Here is a 20,796-nt window from a genome sequence, read left to right as displayed (position 1 = left end):
ATGCTCCATCGGGACAAGACCACGGGAATCAGATAAGCCCTTTACACAATCTGACTTTGCTGCAGTTGGAATTGAACTGCGGGTTTCGTCTGGCCAGAGGAGAACTGACCCCCGACTGAGCCTGGTTTCTCCCAAGGTTTTTTTCTCCATTCTGTCACAGAGGGAGTTTTGGTTCCTTGCCGCTGTCGCCTCTGGCTTGCTCAGTTGGGGACAATTAATTTCTAGCGATTATCGTCAATTTGATTGCACAGATACTATTTAAACTAAACTCAGTTGGAAAATGACATGAATTCAATAATGAAATGCCTTTAACTGAAAACTGAGTGTTTAATCTTATCATTAATTTGATACTGTTAAGTTCTTTGACATTGTTAAAAGCGCTATATAAATAAAGGTGACTTGACTTGGCATACAGCCAAGTATGGTGACCCATACTCAGAATTCGTGCTCTGCATTTAACCCATCCAAAGAGCAGTGGGCAGCCATTTATGCTGCGGCATCCAGGGAGCAGTTGGGGGTTTGATGCCTTGCTCAAGGGCACCTCAGTCATGGTATTGAGGGTGGAGAGAGCGCTGTACATTCACTCCCCCCACCTACAATTCCTGCCGGTGTCCTGACATTTTATCCTACCCATCAGATTTTCCTACCAGGGTTTACTGCGCATGCGCACATCAATATTGCATCTTTTTTCTCATGCTGAACAACAATATTTAATGTATCTGCATTACTGTATGGGTAGGTTTAGGGTTGGGGTAGGTGTAGACATTAATAAAACACTAATAGGTAGAAAAAAAATATTTATTGTTGGTTTCCGGTAGCTGTATCCCTTCTAGCCACAACCGCGAAAATAACACATAATTACTGTATTTGCATTACTGTAAGGGTAGGTTTAGGGTTGTGGTAGGTGTAGACATTAATAAATCAGAATTTGACAGGTAGCATTTTTCGTTGTCGAATTGTAGCTACTACCTGCTGTTTTAATGGGAGGTAGGAAAATCTGACAGGGTAGCACAAATCGACAGAACCCCGGCCCGAGACTGGAACTCACAACCTTTGGATTACGAGTCCGACTCTAACCATTAGGCCACAATTTCCCTAAAAGATAGCTAGAATACAAAAAGAATAGAGAAGCTAGAGTTATTTTTTATTTTTTATTTTTTTTAAAAGAATAGAATTGGAATAGAGAGAGCTAGAGTTAGAGGGTCAAATAAAGATGGAGGAGATGTATTTTTAGCCGATTCCACTAATTGACAATGAAAAGATACGAGGCATTTCATTTGTGAGTTGTTAGTGGTCTTCCAGGCCGCAGGGGGCAGCACCTCGCGCAGAGCGCTCGGGAGCGTTCCGTTCCGGTGACGTCACGGGCGGCGAGAACAGCGGCCATTACACAGCAGCGCGTTCATGAGGAAGGTCGGAAGCGCGACGAGTCAACGGAAAATCCACCGACGACAGACCGCGGATACCGTCAAAAGACATCTATCAGTCACCACCAAGTGTAGATGAAAAACACCCGTGACACGGCGTTTCGTGTTTAATGAGCTGATATCCGAGATTAACGGCGGTGTTTGGTGGTTGTGTTTCGCGTCGGCCCAGCGCAGCGCTCGTTTAATTACCGGAGACTCGGCGAGAATTACCGCAGGATCGCGCCGGTGATGGATGATAAAACGTTCACCAAAGAATTAGACCAATGGGTCGAACAGCTGAACGAGTGCAAACAGCTGAGCGAGAACCAAGTGAGAACACTCTGCGAGAAGGTAAAGAAAATGTCAGCTTTATAATACATTATAATGCGAACTGGTTTATTATTATATTTAAGCAAAACATTCTACCACTGTCTGTTTATTTCATGATTTCCATGTGTTATAGTTATTATAGCATCATTTGACTGAATTAACACCACAGCCAACACACGTCAGAGTGTTAGTGTTCATTATTGTTGTTTTCAATATATAGAGACAGGTTAGAGTTGGCTGTATTTATTTGTACCTAATTCCTCAGTATCTGTAATTTGTTGCATAGATTTGTTATTTACAGTCTGTAGACTTGAAATTGACTGTGTGGTTAAATAGTAACCTCCAGCAGCTTCTCTCTATTTACTTTGAAATAGTCACTACCTCTAGCTGTGTTTATAAATGACACTGACCTGACCTCACTAGATGACAAAACAGCTGATTTCATCATGACTTCATAGATATAGACTCAAATTAATGAGTCTTCAGTAGATTTTATATAACTTAAAGGAAAACAAAGTTTCATTAATAATAAATCAAAGAAGTGAAAAAGTGAAATCTTTAAGTCAACATAAGAATTACTGTTGTCATGGTACCAAAATTTCGTTATTCGGTACCAATACCAGTGAAAATCCACGGTTCTCGGTACCAATTTCGGTAAGGATACATTTCTGTATTCCTGTGTCTTGATAAAATGCATGCAATCAATATAGCATAGTTCTCTTTGGATGAAATGAAATGTAGGAAGGCTTTATTAGGAGTGTTTCACGGTGTCTAAAGTGAAGATGGTTTTCTTTAAGCATTAAGACCAGAGGCAGAGCTATGTTGTGAATTAGCAGGGCACAGCAAGTAACTGTAGTCTATAGTGTGGTATCAAAAGCCTTATTGCCTTTATAAATGTTATTTTCATATTAAAATTTGAGGTCACAGTCAAATTCATTACATCACATTATTCTGCTAGATCTAATCCTGATTTAACAGAACGTTGCCATTTAACAAAGATAATCATTTGTTGTAGGTATACAACAATACACTTAGCCCACGGTTCAGTACATACCTCATCTTTTTAACCCCGGTTTCCGGTTTGGTTTTGATGTCATGTTTTTTTGCAACAAATGAACAACAAAAAACTACTGTAAACTTCTGTACGCTGGAAAAGGTGTGAATTATTATATGTCTACTTAATTTCTTTTAAGAGAGGTATTATTTTTCGGATTGGCCGTTATTGAATGCTACTAACACATGTAATGTGTGTTTCATTTATACTGGTACCCAGAGGGCGCCCTCGTGCAGAAAATCCACACGTTTCACAGAAGTAATAGAACTGATTAGGTTCCAGGAAATCCCTAACATGCTATCACTGTAACTGAATAAAAAAAGATATAATGTTAAACGTTTTGAACGATGAAACATAAGGACAATATACACTTGCCTGCGACAATATATGGTTTATCTGTGTTCTTCAAGCCATTTCGGGTATTTTCATGATGATTAAGTATATTTGTAAGCCATTGCAAATCGACATTACAGTATTTATTACAGTATAGACTGTATTTTCTGCCTCGTTCCGTGATAAGAAGCCACTAGGGATGTCACGATACCAAAAATCTAGTAGTCGGTACTGATACCACTAAAAGTACACGATATTCGATACCACGGGGAAAAAATAGAAATAATACTTAAACATTAACTCTTTTATTTAAAATTACAAAACCACAACATTAGTGGCACTTGGCCTTCAAATAAGACTCACGCTTGTGCACACACACACTATACACTGAATTAGGGCTGCTCGATTATGGCAAAAATCATAATCACGATTATTTAACACTATTATGAGTAGGCCATATGGCCAAAACTTTATATGAGTAATTTATTTAAAGATATTGATACAAATCAAATATAATAAGGTTGCTATGACATCTACATTGTAGAGACCAGTGAAATTTCACAGTTCTCAATACCACAGCAGAGTACTAGGTAACTAGTAACAAACAAAAGTCCTCAAAAATATTGAAAATAATTAAACTGTCAGTAATAAAAATCAAAGGACAAATACAATATAATAAAAAGATACAAATGAAACAAACTGGGCTTTAAGTTTTTTTTTTATGCAAGTCTCAAGCAGTTAACAGCCTACTACAGAAATAAATAATCAAGTGTAAAATAATACAGCATGGGTGCGTCCGAAATCGCATACTTCCCTACTATATAGTATGCGAAAAACAGTATGCGAGGCGAGTAGTATGTCCGAATTCATAGTATTCTAAAAATAGTAGGCGAGAAGTACCCGGATGACCTACTACTTCCTTCCGAATTCTGTAGTAGGCATACGATGGACACTTTACTATCCCATGAGGCCGCGGGAGAGGGCGTCATATTCGAAAAATGGCGGAAAGCCAGGAAAAGGAAAAGGAAAAATGAGGGTTAAACAAACAGATGAAACGATTGTGTGAATTGGGTGTAATAAGATCTCTAATCATTACCAATCAGATGGAGTTACCTCAATGTAGTACATCAGCTTGTTACGCTGCTTTCTTTAAATAGACGGTTCGTTAATAGGTAAGAATTTAAATCATTAACGATGTTCGCGCAGTGAAGTGGGCTGTTTAAATTTTCGCGCTGTTGTGAAGACGCATGACAACATCAACAGGGCGGATGTAGTACGTCCGAATTCCATTCATACTACCCTCATTCATACTATACAGAACGTACTTTTTTAACGGTCGAGAAGTACGTTCGAATTCAAATGTAGTACCTACACAAGTAGTATGCGATTTCGGACGCAGCCCATCTTTCAGCTCTAAGAATTAAACTTTCTTTGATTCTTATTAAAGCTACAAAAGTCCTTCACTCAAGAGCAGTGAGTGATTTTGAATTTGTCTTTTGTTGTTTGATTAATATTAATTTACTTTTACACGCGTGTTTTCATACTCAACTCTTTACGTTCATTTATTACATAACCGATGAAGGTTTACATGAATAATCACGAAGCGTCACATTTTAACACATTTTTGCATGTATTTGACCATTTAGGCGCGCACCTTTAGCTAAAAGATGACTTCATATGCCAGTGTTCTGCTCCGTTTCTGAGCGCATCACAGAAATCCTTCTGAGGAACAGCGAAGATCTCTTTCACACTTTTAAAAACATTTTGCAAAAGTCACGTTACATGATTTTACTGATTTGCACGTAAAATTGGGCTTTTATGGAGGAACGAAAGTGCAGCGCTGGAAAGGTGGCGGAATTGGGCGCAATAATCGTTTTATCTCGATTACTGTATTTTCATAATCGTTGGAGGCCGAAATCGATTAGGCTAATTGCACAGCCCTACTCTGAATCCAAGCATAGTTTAAATTCACTGTCATACTGGCTGGCCGAAAAAAATTAATTTTAACCATTAACATAAACAACAATTATTTAAACTAATATTAAAGTAATATTAGCCAATAATGTTGATAAGTATAATATGCGAACGTATACACAACGAATGAACAAGCTGTACGCTGTCAAGACAGTCAGAAACTGTGTGCGTGATCATGCTTTCAGAGCTGCGCGCTCATTTAAATCTCACACAATCATTTTCATAATATATCATCGCCATCTTACACGTGTAGTTTTTGCTGTGTGTTTTTAGGCATTTTTCGTTCTTCTTAACCCTTTGAGGACTGACTGAAACACTTCCAGGCGTATGCTCTGTCTGCCCCCCTCAGTTCTGGAAGAATTGCAGCCTCACTAGTCGCTACCTTCAGTACCATCGGTACTTATGCTACTGAAGAAAAGCAAGTACCGGCAGGATTTTAAAATGTTTATAGAAGCGTATAGTACTATAGTTTATAGTACCGACTTGGTACCGTAGTATTGGTTCTTGTGACATCCCTAGAAGCCACATTAGATCACAAAAGGAAGTTATTTCAAACACTCAACTGCTGTTGTGAAATAAAAACGAGTTATGTTCTCTATTGTTGGACAACAGGTTTAGAAACACTTCTCATAGCAAGTCATTACAAGGGAAGATGCTCGGCGTGCGTTGCTTTTTCAAATGCATGATATAAGCGGGGAGGCGTTTCCTCATCTCAGCACATGAACTCACGGGCACACACACAGCCAATTCTATGAGAAATAAAAGAAACGGACAATTATTCAAATGCAAAACTGCAATTCACAAGCACGTATTGAACCGCGGATGTCGTACCGAGCGATTCAATATTATATTGAGAATTGTGACATCCCTAATTTGTCGTATGGTGAACCAAAACTGTGTTGACCGGCATGACCGCTCATCACTCTGCTTTCTTGACAGTGACTTACTCAGTTTTTTGTGTGTATTGAACTGTTGTTTAGAGCAATACCACACTCAACACAGTGTGATATTGCTTAATCTAGAGGTGTTTCTCATAACTGTCACAACTTGCCATGCTGACGTTTGAAATTTTACCCATATAGCACTTCAGAAAGAGCAGAGAGACATGCTTTTTTTTCTTTGAGTTGGCCAGTAAGTCTTCATATAACAAAACATGAAGCCGTTTGTTTTGTGTGCTGTTTTGTTGTTGTTGTTTTGTTTTGTTTTTTTACTTTTTATGCAGTGGTCAAAGTTGTTTTTTTGACAACTTATACACATGGAGCAAAAATGTGAAAAATAGCCCCCCACCCCTAAATACTGAGTACTCAAGTAGACCGTGTGACCGCAATGGCCGTCCCTAATATGTACTTGATCTCTACTGGCCTAAATCTGTGTATTCCTGCACACAATCAAAAAGGGGTAAAAGTAAAATAGTGTTTCCTACTGTGCTAAATAGAAATGGGACCAGATGTCTCCATGGAAACACACTCATACTGTCTCCATACTGATGTGGGTTGTTCTCAGCAGATATTGATTTGATTTCACAGCGATACAGAGTGCATAGACATGCATGTCTATCTGATAAGCGCTCTGGTTTCTTTTAATATTTTGTGTTTAAAACCTGCTGTTATCGTGAGCATTTTCAGCGTGTTCTAGCTTTAGTGGCTCATATTATCAGGCTTTTCTGATGTAAGTTTGAGTGGTGCTTGCCTGGTCTCTTAGTTAAGCACATCTCTCTTCTACAAGACCCATGAGTTGAGGAATCGTTGTTCAGACAGTGGGTGTACTGTTTGTACTTGCTTGATGAAATGCCACTAATAAAGTGTAAAAATGGTCTAAAGCCAACTTGGTGCTTCAGTTGTGTGGAACAAGGCTGGATGTGTGCAGATCCTTCTTACAAAAAAAACAACCTGGGTGTACAATGCATTGCTGTTGAAACTAACTAGCTAGTTTTCTGAACATGGTCGTACCTTTGTTTGAACCACATTGGTTCAGCAATATAGGTCTGTTGTTATTGAAGTCACATACACGTGGAGTAAAAATCTTCTAATTATTCAATTAAAGACTGCCTTTAATATTGAAGTGTGTAACATGCATTATTTAATCAGCATACAGTTTACTCCTGTAGGTAGGGCTGGGTGATAAATCGATAATGATGATTATCACGATATGATTTTCCTTGATAAAACAATAACAAGAGTTAGATAACTGTTCAGTATAATGTTTATGCGCCAAAAGCGGAGTGAAAACTCATTTGAAGCGTGCCACACGGACTGTTTATCCGCTCGGATCAAATGGCAGCGCAGCGATTGCGAGCTCACTAGAGCAGATGAGAATTCAGTGAAGAACACAAATGACTTGATTTAAACTAGAGCTGCATCCCAAATCGTGTACTTATGCACTATTTATGACGTTTTGTAGTATAAATAGTGCGAGTTGTGCGTTCACACTGAAAATTCCAAAAAGAAAAAGTGCACTTTAAATACCCGAAAAAATGAAGTGTGGAATGTTGAACACTTCATGCACTCAACTGTCGCAGCTTTAATTACGTCGCGAAGGGGGTGGGGCTATCAGACTCCGATTATTAATGACAAAATAACCTTATATAATTCATACACTACATGGTTGAGTGCATAGCGTATAAGTGCATAGTGTATAGTGTGTCATTTAGGACGCAGCTTAGTTTAGAGTCAGATGATATAGTGCTGACAAACAGCAGAAACACTGTTACAGCGATACAGTCAGAAGACTTTTCAATCAACAGATTGCTGTCATTTACAATGGATTTACTGTAATAACGCTAACTGCACCATGGTATTGAGTCAGAAATGTGGGATACTCTTGTCGAATTTTATTACATTATAAATGTAGACATGTATTAAAGGAGTAATGAATGTAATTACAGTGTTTTTGTGAATAAGCTATAGCGTTTGTGCATTTATACTAAATGTATTTAGACAACTATTTTTAGACATATCTAGAAACCATATAGTTATATATTACCGTGGTATTGAGGTGCTATATGTGTGGTTTTAACTGTGGTTATCATAATCTAAATGAATGCTACTATGGAAGATCAATAATAATAATAAAAAAAAAAAAAACCTTATAATGAATAATGAAATTTCAGCATATAAAAATGAGTTTGCTACAGCTTTTTACAGGTGTTACTGATTTTGATAATGAACATAAATTTACATCTGCATCCTAACTACTACTACTATCAAATGTGCAGACAAAAAGTGTTATATTATTAATATTATCAGGCAACACAAACCTGTTTCTTGATTTGAAACAATATCACTCATTAGAACATGCAGAAACCAATACGTTTTTCTATTAAGATATATTTATTTTAAGGAAAATTAACGGTTTCTAGAACTTTCACTTTGAAGCAAAAATCTGGCTTAAAACTTGAAAATAAAAATAAAATAAAGATTTGACATTTATCGTGATATTATATCGATATCAACTGACATGAAAAAATTGCTAAATTATAATTTTTTGCCCATATCACCCAGCCCTTCCTTTAGGCTATATATGCAGTTTATTCAGACAGTTTGGATCTCTGCGTGTTATACTAACAAGAAACTTTGCATCTAATCTCAGGTCAAAGACCTGGGAAGTTTGCGATGCTGATGAATGTTCACTGGAACTACGGTTTATTGAACTATGTTGGTAATGGCGGAACTTACAGCCATGATTGGCTAACGATGCTTTTAGGAAACACACCCCTGATTGGGCTTTCGAAACGTTCCTGTGAGAGATTTTTCTGCTTTCAAATGGTCACCTCTGCCTGATACACTGTCCTGTTCTTACACCCGCAGGCTAAAGAGATTCTCACTAAAGAGTCCAATGTGCAGGAGGTGCGCTGCCCTGTCACAGTGTGTGGAGATGTGCACGGCCAGTTTCATGACCTAATGGAGCTCTTTAGAATTGGAGGGAAGTCACCTGACACTAACTACCTGTTTATGGGCGACTATGTAGACAGAGGATATTACTCAGTGGAAACAGTCTCACTTCTTGTTGCACTAAAGGTATGCTTACTAAATTTACTACAGTGGTCTTGCAAACTTTTCAGACATTTTGACAGTTCATTTGTCTACTTCATTTGTAGGTTCGCTACCCAGAACGCATCACGATATTGCGGGGAAACCACGAGAGCAGACAGATCACACAGGTTTACGGCTTCTATGACGAGTGCTTGAGGAAATATGGCAACGCAAACGTCTGGAAATATTTCACAGACCTCTTTGACTACCTACCCCTCACAGCTCTGGTGGATGGGCAGGTGAGGAATACTCCTCCTCTTCTGGGAAATGCATAAGAATAATACCAGAGGAGTTTTAACTTCTCTCACAAATGTCAAGTTATCATCAATAGAGCCAGCCTTAGAATGCTCTGACGGCTGTTAATAACTCATATAACTCTCTGTGTGTCAGATCTTCTGTCTGCACGGTGGCCTCTCTCCATCCATAGACACACTGGATCACATTCGTGCACTGGATCGTCTGCAGGAGGTGCCACATGAGGTCAGTACAGCTATAGATCACATCCACGCTACTAGCGGTGTATAGTGGCTTAAAGAAAATTTAAATGTGTAAAAAATTTGTTTTCTAATATTACTGTTGAGTAAATCCAAATATAGTTTTGAGTTTTTTTTAGAAAAAAAATGTATCTTAAATATTTACATTTAGTCACTTAGCAGACACTTTTATCCAAAGTGACTTACAAGTGAGGACAATAGAAGCAATCAAAACCAACAAAAGAGCAATGATACGCAAGTGCAGTGAAAAGTCTCAATTAGCCTAACGCAGTACACGTAGTAAGGTTTTTTTATAATAATAAATAAAAAGAAACAAGTAGATAAAAAAAGAAAAATAGATAAAATAGAATTAGAATTAACAACTTTAGTTTTACATTTGAGTAACTAAACCTGGCTCTTGCCATGAACATAGCCATAGAAGCTGACATGGTGTTAAAAAAGGAAAGAAAAAAAATACTATTGTAAAAATTCTTTTTTACAGTGAAATGTTAGTATTTTTTTTTTTTGTAATTTTTATTATAGTAAGTGCAGAAATACAAAGTGCTTGGCCAAATAGTGCAGTGCTGAAAAGGGGCAGAGCTACATTAGGTCTATAGTAATATTGATGTATAATCATAAAATTTTGGCCAAATTGTGCAGATCTACAAAAAGCGCAGCAAACTTTATTTTTATGGTGATTGTTCAAAGCAGCTTCACAGTATTAAACAGGAAGGTAACAGAATAAGTGATGCAAACTTCAAAAATAAGGCAAATCCAAATTCTGCTGTAAAGCAGCTCTAACAAGACAATAGTGTCATTATTCAGCTGTAGTCACGTCAGTGTTGGTTCATTTCAGGAGCTGTATAAAGTTCATTCATTATGAAATGAGTTCAGTTCAGGTATAAGCAGCTCTACTGAAGACAGTAGTGTTGTTATTCAGCTGGAGTCTGTTCAGTGTTTTCCCCAAATCGTGCAGCCCTAGATTGATGTATCTGATATGACCCATTGCAGAGATCAAAAGTAGGGCTGTAGCTATCCAATATTTTAGTAATCGAGTATTCTACCGAAAATTGCATCGATTAGGTCAGGTCACCTTTATTTATATAGCGCTTTTAACAATACAGATTGTGTCAAAGCACTTAACAGTATCAAATTGGAGGATAGAGTGTCAGTAATGTATAATGATAAGATAGTAATCAGGCGCTTTTTGACAGGCTTTAGCACGCGCGCTACTAATTGAGTTATAGGATAAGAAGAACTTTTTCTTTATTAAAGAGCAATACTAAATATACAAGAGAAAATAAGGTCTCCGTTTTAGAAAAACAAACATTTGTATTGCTGAAATTGCATATTAATAACTGTGAAATCTAAACCCATTTAGTGCATTTAATTGCCATATTACATTCAAAATGCAAATACAAATGTATAAAAATATTTTAAACATAGTACAACCTAAAACTAAGACATAAATCAAAATAATAATAATAATAAAAATAAATAATATAACCTAAACATTGTGCAACTTAACTTTCAAGTTTCAGCCTAACTACAGCTCAGGCATGACATAGGCCTTTACTGTCTTCTTATTGTGGCTTTTGTACAAGAGTCCATACACACAACATTTATTAACACATTTTTCAGCAACATGGATTTAAAGCTGTTTGGAGAATAAACCCTCTTAAATGTCTCTCTGCATAATGGTGTGTGTGTGTGATCCTTTAAAGGAGCATGTGGTTGCAAACACAGTGCTCTGTCTGTAGTTACAGTAAATGGTAGGGATGCACCAAAATGAGAATTCTGAGCCCAAACTAGGGGTGTGCGATATGACGATTTTTGATCGTGGACGATAACAATGTCTCCACGATCTTCTTTTGAAGAAATATCGTAGTATCGTGCTACAGCGCACATTCTATCAGCTGCAGTTCTTATTCCTCCGTCTCAATATACTGTACATTATTCGGATCTGCTTTAAAGCCTTGCCGGTTAAATGTTTTATTCACGTGTCGGTCTGACGCGCGCTTTTTCTGAGCCCGTACACCCGAAGCGTGCGTGCTAAAGCCTGTCAAAAAGCGCCTGATTACTGAACTAAGTTATCTTGTGCACTAATACTGTCAAAACACACAAGGTTTATGTATAGACTCCGTTGCTTATGTCTAAAATGAGTACGTAAACAGCTGAGAGAAAACGGATGCGTGCCTCTGTATATTAGATGCGTGCATGTCTTAAAGGGGCAGTACTGAACATGCAGCCGACTGTAATTAAAGGGATAGTTCACCTTAAAATTTAATTTCTGTCATTATTTACTAACTCGCATGTTGTCCCAAACCTGTATTAATTTCTTTCTTGTGCTGAACACAAAAGAAGATATTTTGAAGAATGTGGGTAACCAAATAGTATCTGGTCCATATTGACTTTTGATAGAAGGAAAAAAAAAATACTATGGAATAAGTCACTGGGGACCAGCAACTGTTTGGTTTTCCACGTTCCTCAAAATAGCATTTATGTTTAGCAGAAGAAACTCATTCAGGTTTAAAGAAACTTTTGAGTGAGTAAATGATGGTATAAATATAAAACTTTATTTTGGGGTTAATTATTCCTTCAATGTTAATAAAACACCAAAACACAGAGAAAAATCACTCGCTACTCTTGACTGAAAAACGTTAATACAGTTGATTTAATAGGAATCAATCTATATAGTGTTTTATTTTTATATTGTTGATTAAATTTCTTGAATGCTCCTGCTAAATACACCTATTGTAACACTGTTTTATTTATATATTATGTGTATCTTTGTTCTCATTTTTTAATAACAAAGATAAAATAATGACAGATTTTTATCTTCGCCCACTTTGGCCTAAATATCCACCATTCTTTTTAAATATTTTTATCTTGAAAGGTTTTGTCTTTATAATATTGAAATTAGTTTGGCTGTAATGCTCAGACAACTTGCAAAATAGTAAAACCGACATGACAAAGAATCGTGATAAAATCGTGAATCGTGATTTTTCTTAAAAATATCGTGATATTATATTTTTGCCATATCGCCCACCCCTAGCCCAAACCAAGAATTCTGGATGTGCTTGGTCGAAAACCGAAAATGCTTAATAATTATTTATTTTATTAAATAATATAAAGTAATTTTGTAAGACTTTTAATTCAACTCAATTTTAATGACACGGAATTTAAAAAACACAAGCCAATAAAATAACCACACTTTTATTGAAAGAAAATTGGACAGAATGTATTAATATTAAATATCAATGTATAATTTTTATTCAGTTCTACGCAGCAGAATCAGACATGACATTGTTGTTGTTGTTGTTTTTGACTAATTATCCAAATAATGTGTAGTCCTGTAAACAGGGTTTTTCCTTTCTCAAAATGCGGTGGAGGTGGTATGACCCTGATCATGTGCACACAATGTACCCACCCTTCAAGTGGCTGAAACAAACACTTTTTACACGTATTTTAGGTGTTATAATGATTATAGCTATGATTAAAGGAAATGGCCATTATAAAGTTATGTTTTATTTTATCCTCACCTAATGTTTAATTGTTATTTATTCTTAAAATAGCCTTATGAAATGTTTTCTTTTTCCTCAGAAATTTTGTGTTGTGTATCTGGTTATCAAATTAAAGTATAAAACATTAATTTCGTTTATCTTTAAATTATTGAAAATTAAACTTTTTGGCAAACAAAGGGGATTTATTATTCAAATTAAAACATGGAAGAAATGTTGTGTGATCATTCCTTAAAAAATAAAGTTTTCCTAATTTTAGTAGTAGTATGTACGTTCTGCTGAACAATAGTACCTAATATATTTCTGCTGCAATGTCTTCAAATTAAACCACACTTTTATTTTGACGGTTTGCCGTGAATACCTTTAAATTTCTGTGTGTATATTATATAACGCTAGTTTTACTCAAATGAAACGCTCATGAAATGACTCTCAGAGCAGTTCTGGAGATGTTGTTCATGTGTTTATGTCCTCATTGAGACGGCAGACGCTGAAATCACCGCGAGCGTCGCGTGCACTTCAGTGTGTGTGGTAAAGGAAAACGTGCGTCTCTGCCATTCATTTATACAGATCAGATTGCGTAAATCAGTGGGAAATGAATAGAAATTATGATTCTGTGTAAAGAAATATCAAGTAAACATAAAAATATAAAAACCCTGGCAAAGCTATATTTTCAGCGCATGGGAGCAGATCAGTGACGGAAATTACATATGGTACCACAGCATGTCATAGCACAGTAGCGCTACTGCAAACTGGAACAAGTATACTACATAGAAATTTCTTGTCGGCACGTTATTTGAGCGTACTTGGCTTTTCCAGTGAGCATGAGCGGTAACTGAGCAGAATGCACATTGATAGAGCGGAATATTGAACAGAGTGTCACATGGCGCAGTGATGAGAGTGAAACCTGAACACTGCTGGGTGGTGCGGCGCGACATATATTCTCTGCGGGTGAAAATTCAGTGCATCCCTAGTAAATGGACTAAACGATTCTTCGAAGCACATAATTTGCCTCAATGATTTGAGCTACTCGAGTTGCTCGAGGAATCGTTTCAGCCCCAAACAAAAGCACTTTACTGGATCCGATGAAATCTTTCCAGAAACGTTTCCCGTTGTTGTGAGGCAGGGGAGGTTTGCAAGAGTTTTAATCTGAGGGGATGCAAAATCAACACCAAAACATTTGATTCAACAATGTAGTGGTCAGTGACACCCATCTAGTGCATGTTTGCATAGGAAACAAAACATGTTTAGTGTGAATGACTGTTTAATAACATTAACTAGTGATGCACTATCATTTTGAATTTTCATGGCTGAAACTGATATTATTTTACAAGCAAATGGGCCAGTTCTGATACACGTTGCTGATCTAAATAAAAATATATATTTTTAACAAAACCAGATGTTTATTACCTCAATTATAGGCTGAACTATCTGTAGCCATTTTTAAAAAATTGAGCCGACCACTGTATTTTAATCAAGATCCAAACAAAGATGCTACAGACATGAGCAGTTTTTGATTTAAATTGGATTGTGTAATTACAAAAATTCAGACCACTTTTTGCTGAATTTTTTATTTTTATGAAATTATGCTACAAAAAAATAAACCTAATGCAACCAAATCAGCAGATGGGCTAAAAGAGGCACAAATTCACTCTCTGACAGCAGGTGGCGCTTATGGAACAGTTCAGTGTTTCCTTGGTTATTGCTGTTTAAAAAAAAGTAGCACAGCACTTATAAAAAATACTTACATTTTCTTTACAGTATCTCACAGAAGTGAGTACACCACTCACATTTTTGTAAATGTTTTATTATATCTTTTCATGTGACAACACTAAAGAAATGACACTTTGCTACAATGTAAAGTAGTGAGTGTACAGCTTGTATAACAGTGTAAATTTGCTGTCCCCTCAAAATAACTCGACACACAGCCATTAATGTCTAAACCGCTGGCCACAAAAGTGGGCCCAATTAGCCATTTTCTCTCCCCGGTGTCATGTGACTCATTAGTGTTACAAGGTTTCAGGTGTGAAAGGGGAGCAGGTGTGTTAAATTTGGTGTTATCTCTCTCACTCTCTCATACTGGTCACTGGAAGTTCAAGATGGCACCTCATGGCAAAGAACTCTCTGAGGATCTGAAAAAAAGAATTGTTGCTCTACACAGAGATGGCGTAGGCTATAAGAAGATTGCCAAGACCCTGAAACTGAGCTGCAGCACGGTGGCCAAGACCATACAGCGGATTAACAGGACAGGTTCCACTCAGAACAGGCCTTGCCATGGTCGACCAAAGAAGTTGAGTGCATGTGCTCAGCATCATATCCAGAGGTTGTGTTTGGGAAATAGACGTAGGAGTGCTGCCAGGAGTGCTGCCAGCATTGCTGCAGAGGTAGAAGGGGTGAGGGGTAAACCTGTCAGTGCTCAGACCATACGCCGCACACTGCATCAAATTGGTCTGCATGGCTGTCGTCTCAGAAGGAAGCCTCTTCTAAAGATGATGCACAAGAAAGCCCGCAAACAGTTTGCTGAAGACAAGCAGACTAAGGACATAGATTACTGGAACCACGTCCTGTGGTCTGATGAGACCAAGATAAACTTATTTGGTTCAGATGGTGTCAAGCGTGTGTGGCGGCAACCAGGTGAGGAGTACAAAGACAAGTGTGTCTTGCCTACAGTCAAGCATGGTGGTGGGAGTGTCATGGTCTGGGGCCGCATGAGTGCTGTCGGCACTGGTGAGCTACAGTTCATTGAGGGAACCATGAATGCCAACATGTACTGTGACATACTGAAGCAGAGCATGATCCCCTCCCTTCGGAGACTGGGCCGCAGGGCAGTATTCCGACATGATAATGATCCCAAACACACCTCCAAGACGACCACTGCCTTGCTAAAGAAGCTGAGGGTAAAGGTGATGGACTGGCCAAGCATGTCTCCAGACCCAAACCCTATTGAGCATCTGTGGGGCGTCCTCAAACGGAAGGTGGAGGAGCACAAGGTCTCTAACATCCACCAGCTCTGTGATGTCGTCATGGAGGAGTGGAAGAGGACTCCGGTGGCAACCTGTGAAGCTCTGGTGAACTCCATGCCCAAGAGGGTTAAGGCAGTGCTGGAAAATAATGGTGGCCACACAAAATATTGACACTTTGGGCCCAATTTGGACATTTTCACTTAGGGGACCCAGCGGTTTAGACATTAATGGCTTTAATGTTGTTGAGTTATTTTGAGGGGCCTCAAATTTACACTGTTATACAAGCTGTACACTCACTACTTTACATTGTAGCAAAGTGTAATTTCTTCAGTGTTGTCACATGAAAAGAGATAATAAAATATTTACAAAAATGTGAGGGGTGTACTCACTTCTGTGAGATCCTGTATACAGAGATGAGATGAAATGAAAATACCACCTAAACTTTTCAGTCAGTTCCCCATCACCTATTCAATATTAAGGATTTTCTTCCGCCCATTGTGAACAGTGAGCTTGTTCTGCTACAGTATATTCTCCGTTTTTTTATCCGTCTTCAGTGTTTCTTGAATTTGTTAACGGCTGTTTTACACACTAGTAATATTTCCACAAATTACATTTTGGAAAATTATTGGAATGTTGTTTGTGTTCAAGCCTGGAACAGAGATCAGCTGAAATTAAAAAAAAAAATCTGATTGCCAGTTGGGTGTTAAGAGCAAAAAACATCTGGTTCTAATTTATGACCAGTTGACTGCAACATTGAAAGCACTAATTAAAGAAAGGTTATCTAATTGTTCTGCTTGTCTCTATAAATGTACAACAGCCTCGATTTGCTCTCTGTGTCCTGACAAACTGCTTCAAATTTTTCTTTCTGAACTAATCCAGTTGAATGTCCAATTAAATCTTACCATTTTGTGAACCCGTTTGGCTAATTTACTGTATAAAAAAATATGCAAAATGCTCTAAATTAATTGACAAATGGCATTGCAAGTTTTGATTTTAACCAGCTTTCAGAAATACAGGACATGTTATGTTTACTGAAGTTCTGAAGTGCTTATGGCATGCAGAGCCACTGCTGAGGATGTGTGCTTTCACACTCGTTCACATGACCTGCAGTGCATTATGGGCTTTCGTACTTTGCGCTTATCACAGGGTGTCTACAGATATGAACAAGTTAGATTTAAGACCTTTTTAATACCACCATATGTAAAATTTAAGACCAAACCTGTGAAGGAAATACACATTATATTACATACGTAAATGTAATATTTAATGTGTTTTTAAATTTAAAAAGAAAACAAAATATCGCTGTCAAAAATGCTATTTATTATTACGATATACAGAGAACTTTTCATATCTGAAGACAATATCCCATACAAAATATCCCTCAAAAGCTCCACATCAGCAATATTTTTGGTGGTGTAAATGAAGCAATATTTTCATCAGTTTTCTATTCAGCATTTACATATTTAAATCTGCATGTTTTTAATATTTACCCCAGGTTGTTATTTACCTCCATAAAGTCCAATATTTTTAAACCTTATTAAATGTATGTGTCATCTTTCATGTCAAATTCTTACAACTGATGAAGAAATTGAATATACACAACAGGGCTGTTAGCAATCAAATGAAATAATTTGCACTGCAAATTTACAACCGCAATAAATAATGTTATGAGATTCCGTCTGTCCAATGATTGTAAACAGTCCCTGGGTCCGTCAGACTGGTGAAACTTTTGCGGTAATGAGACCAAAGATATTTAACACCCACTGAATCTGAATTTAAGACATTTTAAGACTTATTAAGGACCCGCGGCCACCCTGTATCAAGATCAGATTCATGGGTTTTAAGCTGAACTTTGTCTCTTCAACTTTTATTAGCTCCTTAGATGAAATAACCAAGATAACAGCTATGCTTGTAAATGTTGAGTATTTAAAATGTGTTTAAGATATGTGGCATCTGTATGAAATATTTGGCTGGTTTATGGAGAATGGCTGCACATCTTTGTGTTTCAGGGACCCATGTGTGATCTGCTGTGGTCAGACCCTGATGATCGCGGTGGCTGGGGAATCTCTCCACGTGGAGCTGGTTACACGTTTGGACAGGACATTTCTGAGACCTTCAACCACGCTAACGGCCTCACGCTGGTGTCCCGCGCTCATCAGCTGGTCATGGAGGTGAGAGATTCACAGTCCAGCTCTTCACAGCCCTTCAGTGGGATAAAGATCATAATTAGATCAAATAAAACTACTTTTCCCCCCCCTAGGGATACAACTGGTGTCATGATAGGAACGTTGTCACGATCTTCAGTGCTCCAAACTACTGCTATCGCTGTGGAAATCAGGCAGCCATTATGGAACTGGACGATACTCTTAAATATTCGTTGTAAGTTGGCGCATCTTATGATAATCTTTTAAATATGTACTGTCATAATTCAGACATGTAGTTGAAATCACATTTTATATGTCAGTTCAAGAATACAAATGAAGCTTATTTCTTAGACTATAGAGGTTTTTTAAAAATCTTTTTGGCATTACTACCCCCACAATATTTTATTGCTGCAATGCAAACGGTCTTTAATTTTAAAGTGAAGTGTGTTGTTGCCCACAAAAGGTTTTCTGAACACTCCCATGAGTGTTCACAATGTAATGTTTTCACAGCACTTGTTGGACACTTCAGTTGGGCCCTATGAAATTTTTTTCCAAATTCCGTTTTTTTTTTTCTTCGTTTACGTTTTTCAAGATGGTTAAATTAAATTGTATTCATCAAAAAGCATGTCTAATTAATTGAAATCATGAAACTTATATTAAACCGCAATTTATTAAATATTGAACAAAGTTTTTTTTTTTTTTAAAGCCCTATTAAATGTTTTTCAAATTCAGTTTTATTTTTTACCAAATCCATTAATTTTCTGGATTCTATTTTAATTAAATATTTGCTTAAAATAAGTAATGTTTTATTAAATATTAATAATTAAAAGCATAAAAAAAGCAAAAAAGTTATTTATTATTTTATTTACATTTTTCTGCCAAATAAATTCTGGTAAATAATTTTCCTGCTAAATATTCCTTTAAAAATAATGTTTTAATACTTTTCTTAGTAGTAGTAGTAGTAGTAATATTTTTGTCATGGTTTCTTTAAATTAAACCAAACTTTTGCTTTGATGGGTTCCTGTGAAGACGAAACCGCATATCTGTGCCATTCATTCACACACAGATGCATGTAACATGCAGGATTCATATTTAAATGGTATACACAGACACTAGTTCATATCGCGTTTTGATTTAAGTGTACTAACCTACTTTTGACACATCCATCCAAAATTTGGCAAATTCCGTGACTTTTCCGCGTTAAACTGTAAATTCCATTTGTATGGTTGGATTCCACGATTGCTTCCGCTTTCTCCGCATCGTGGAAATTATAGAGCCTTACTTAAGGAAGATCAACCTATAAATGTCTCCCTGCATATAAACCTGGATAGGAGAGAGAATAAATGACTTACAGTAATAAAACTAATGACAGTGGTTATAAAAAAATAAAACTCCAGACAGATATGAGAACTGTGGGGTAAAATGTACTTAATTGCCATTATTCAGAGTCTTTTTTGCACTTAAGACATTTTAGTCTTAAAATGATGCTTCATTGTTATGCCTTCTGCAAAATATATTTTCTTTTTTATTGAGGTTTTGGAGTGAAAGTAATTTGAACAGTGAGATGTGCATTTAAGCGGCTTTTTTCTTTTCCCCAGCCTTCAGTTTGATCCAGCTCCTCGACGCGGAGAGCCTCACGTCACCCGCCGCACCCCTGACTACTTCCTATAAGCGAGCACTGGCCTGCCATGAAAGAGCCCTGAAGCAAGCGGAAAATGATGACAAATCCAAACGTGTATACATCTGTTCATCCAATGTGTATATAAAGTGGGGAAATATTCTGACACAACACTAACACGGACCAAAATGTGCCATACAAGCATTTAATGCCCAAATCTGATCGCTCTGTCTCAGTACTGCTACAAAGTGTCTCGTTTTAGCCTATAGTGCAAATTGCCTGCTGTATACAATGAATAGAGATGTTCCCTTCGTTCTTCAATTGTAAATTACTCTTGAGTAAAAAAAACAAATGTAAGTGACTAGCTTTCTCTCTCACAGTATCACTGGATTTAAAAAAAAAGTCCTTTAAGTTGGCAATGCCAGGCATGTGAAAAACGGTAACATTTTATACAAGTGCACAAGCTGACATCCTTTCCTTATCTTCACAAAAAAAAAAAAAAATCCAATTGGGAAGGAATGTTGAAACCGAAGGACGTGCCTCTTCCGTTCTGGGAGTGTACACACAAGTGTATATGGACTTTACCTGACTGTCCCTCTTTGTCTATCCTTACCATTTTCTTTTCTTTTGTGTTACCTGTCTTCTGTGTATTTGTCAATAAGTGATAGCCTCTTCTTTGGTGTATTTGAACTAATAAACTACTTTTAATCGCAAGCTACTCCAAAACTACTACACACTAGTTGTGCTTTTGTTTGAAATTGATAGATCATGTTATCCATAATGAAACAATACTGACAATGTGAAACAGGACATATTAGCAGCCACAAATAATGTAGAGTTGCATTCTATTGTTCTATTTTACATTAAGAATTGACTGGATCATAAAAAATGGTGCAGATCATTTTTCAAGGTTTGACAGGTTAGCACAGTCCTCTGCTGATACAAGTTGTAACTA

General features: G+C 37.1%; 1 protein-coding gene across 1 annotated transcript; it reads left to right on the top strand.

The window, feature by feature from the left end:
* Positions 1-1,372: 1,372 nt before the first annotated feature.
* ppp2cb (protein phosphatase 2, catalytic subunit, beta isozyme) lies at positions 1,373-20,570 on the top strand. The gene is made up of 7 exons (XM_058789255.1): positions 1,373-1,754; positions 8,901-9,110; positions 9,191-9,364; positions 9,516-9,605; positions 18,089-18,250; positions 18,340-18,458; positions 19,822-20,570. Exons 1-7 carry the CDS (start codon positions 1,653-1,655, stop codon positions 19,892-19,894), a joined length of 930 nt encoding a protein of 309 aa, XP_058645238.1. The 5' UTR covers positions 1,373-1,652; the 3' UTR covers positions 19,895-20,570.
* Positions 20,571-20,796: the final 226 nt, after the last annotated feature.

This window comes from Onychostoma macrolepis, chromosome 10 (assembly GCF_012432095.1).
Source record: "Onychostoma macrolepis isolate SWU-2019 chromosome 10, ASM1243209v1, whole genome shotgun sequence".
In the NCBI taxonomy this organism is placed as follows: Eukaryota; Metazoa; Chordata; class Actinopteri; order Cypriniformes; family Cyprinidae; genus Onychostoma; species Onychostoma macrolepis.
Note: the sequence above shows the minus strand (reverse complement) of the source record. Positions and strands in the feature narration are given on the sequence as shown.

Excerpts from the sequence above, each read along its gene's own strand:
- ppp2cb (XM_058789255.1), top strand. The coding sequence starts at position 1,653 with ATGGATGATAAAACGTTCACCAAAGAATTAGACCAATGGGTCGAACAG. Across the intron at positions 9,111-9,190 it reads CACTTCTTGTTGCACTAAAG|GTTCGCTACCCAGAACGCAT; the intron begins GTATGCTTACTA and ends CTTCATTTGTAG. Across the intron at positions 9,365-9,515 it reads CAGCTCTGGTGGATGGGCAG|ATCTTCTGTCTGCACGGTGG; the intron begins GTGAGGAATACT and ends TCTGTGTGTCAG.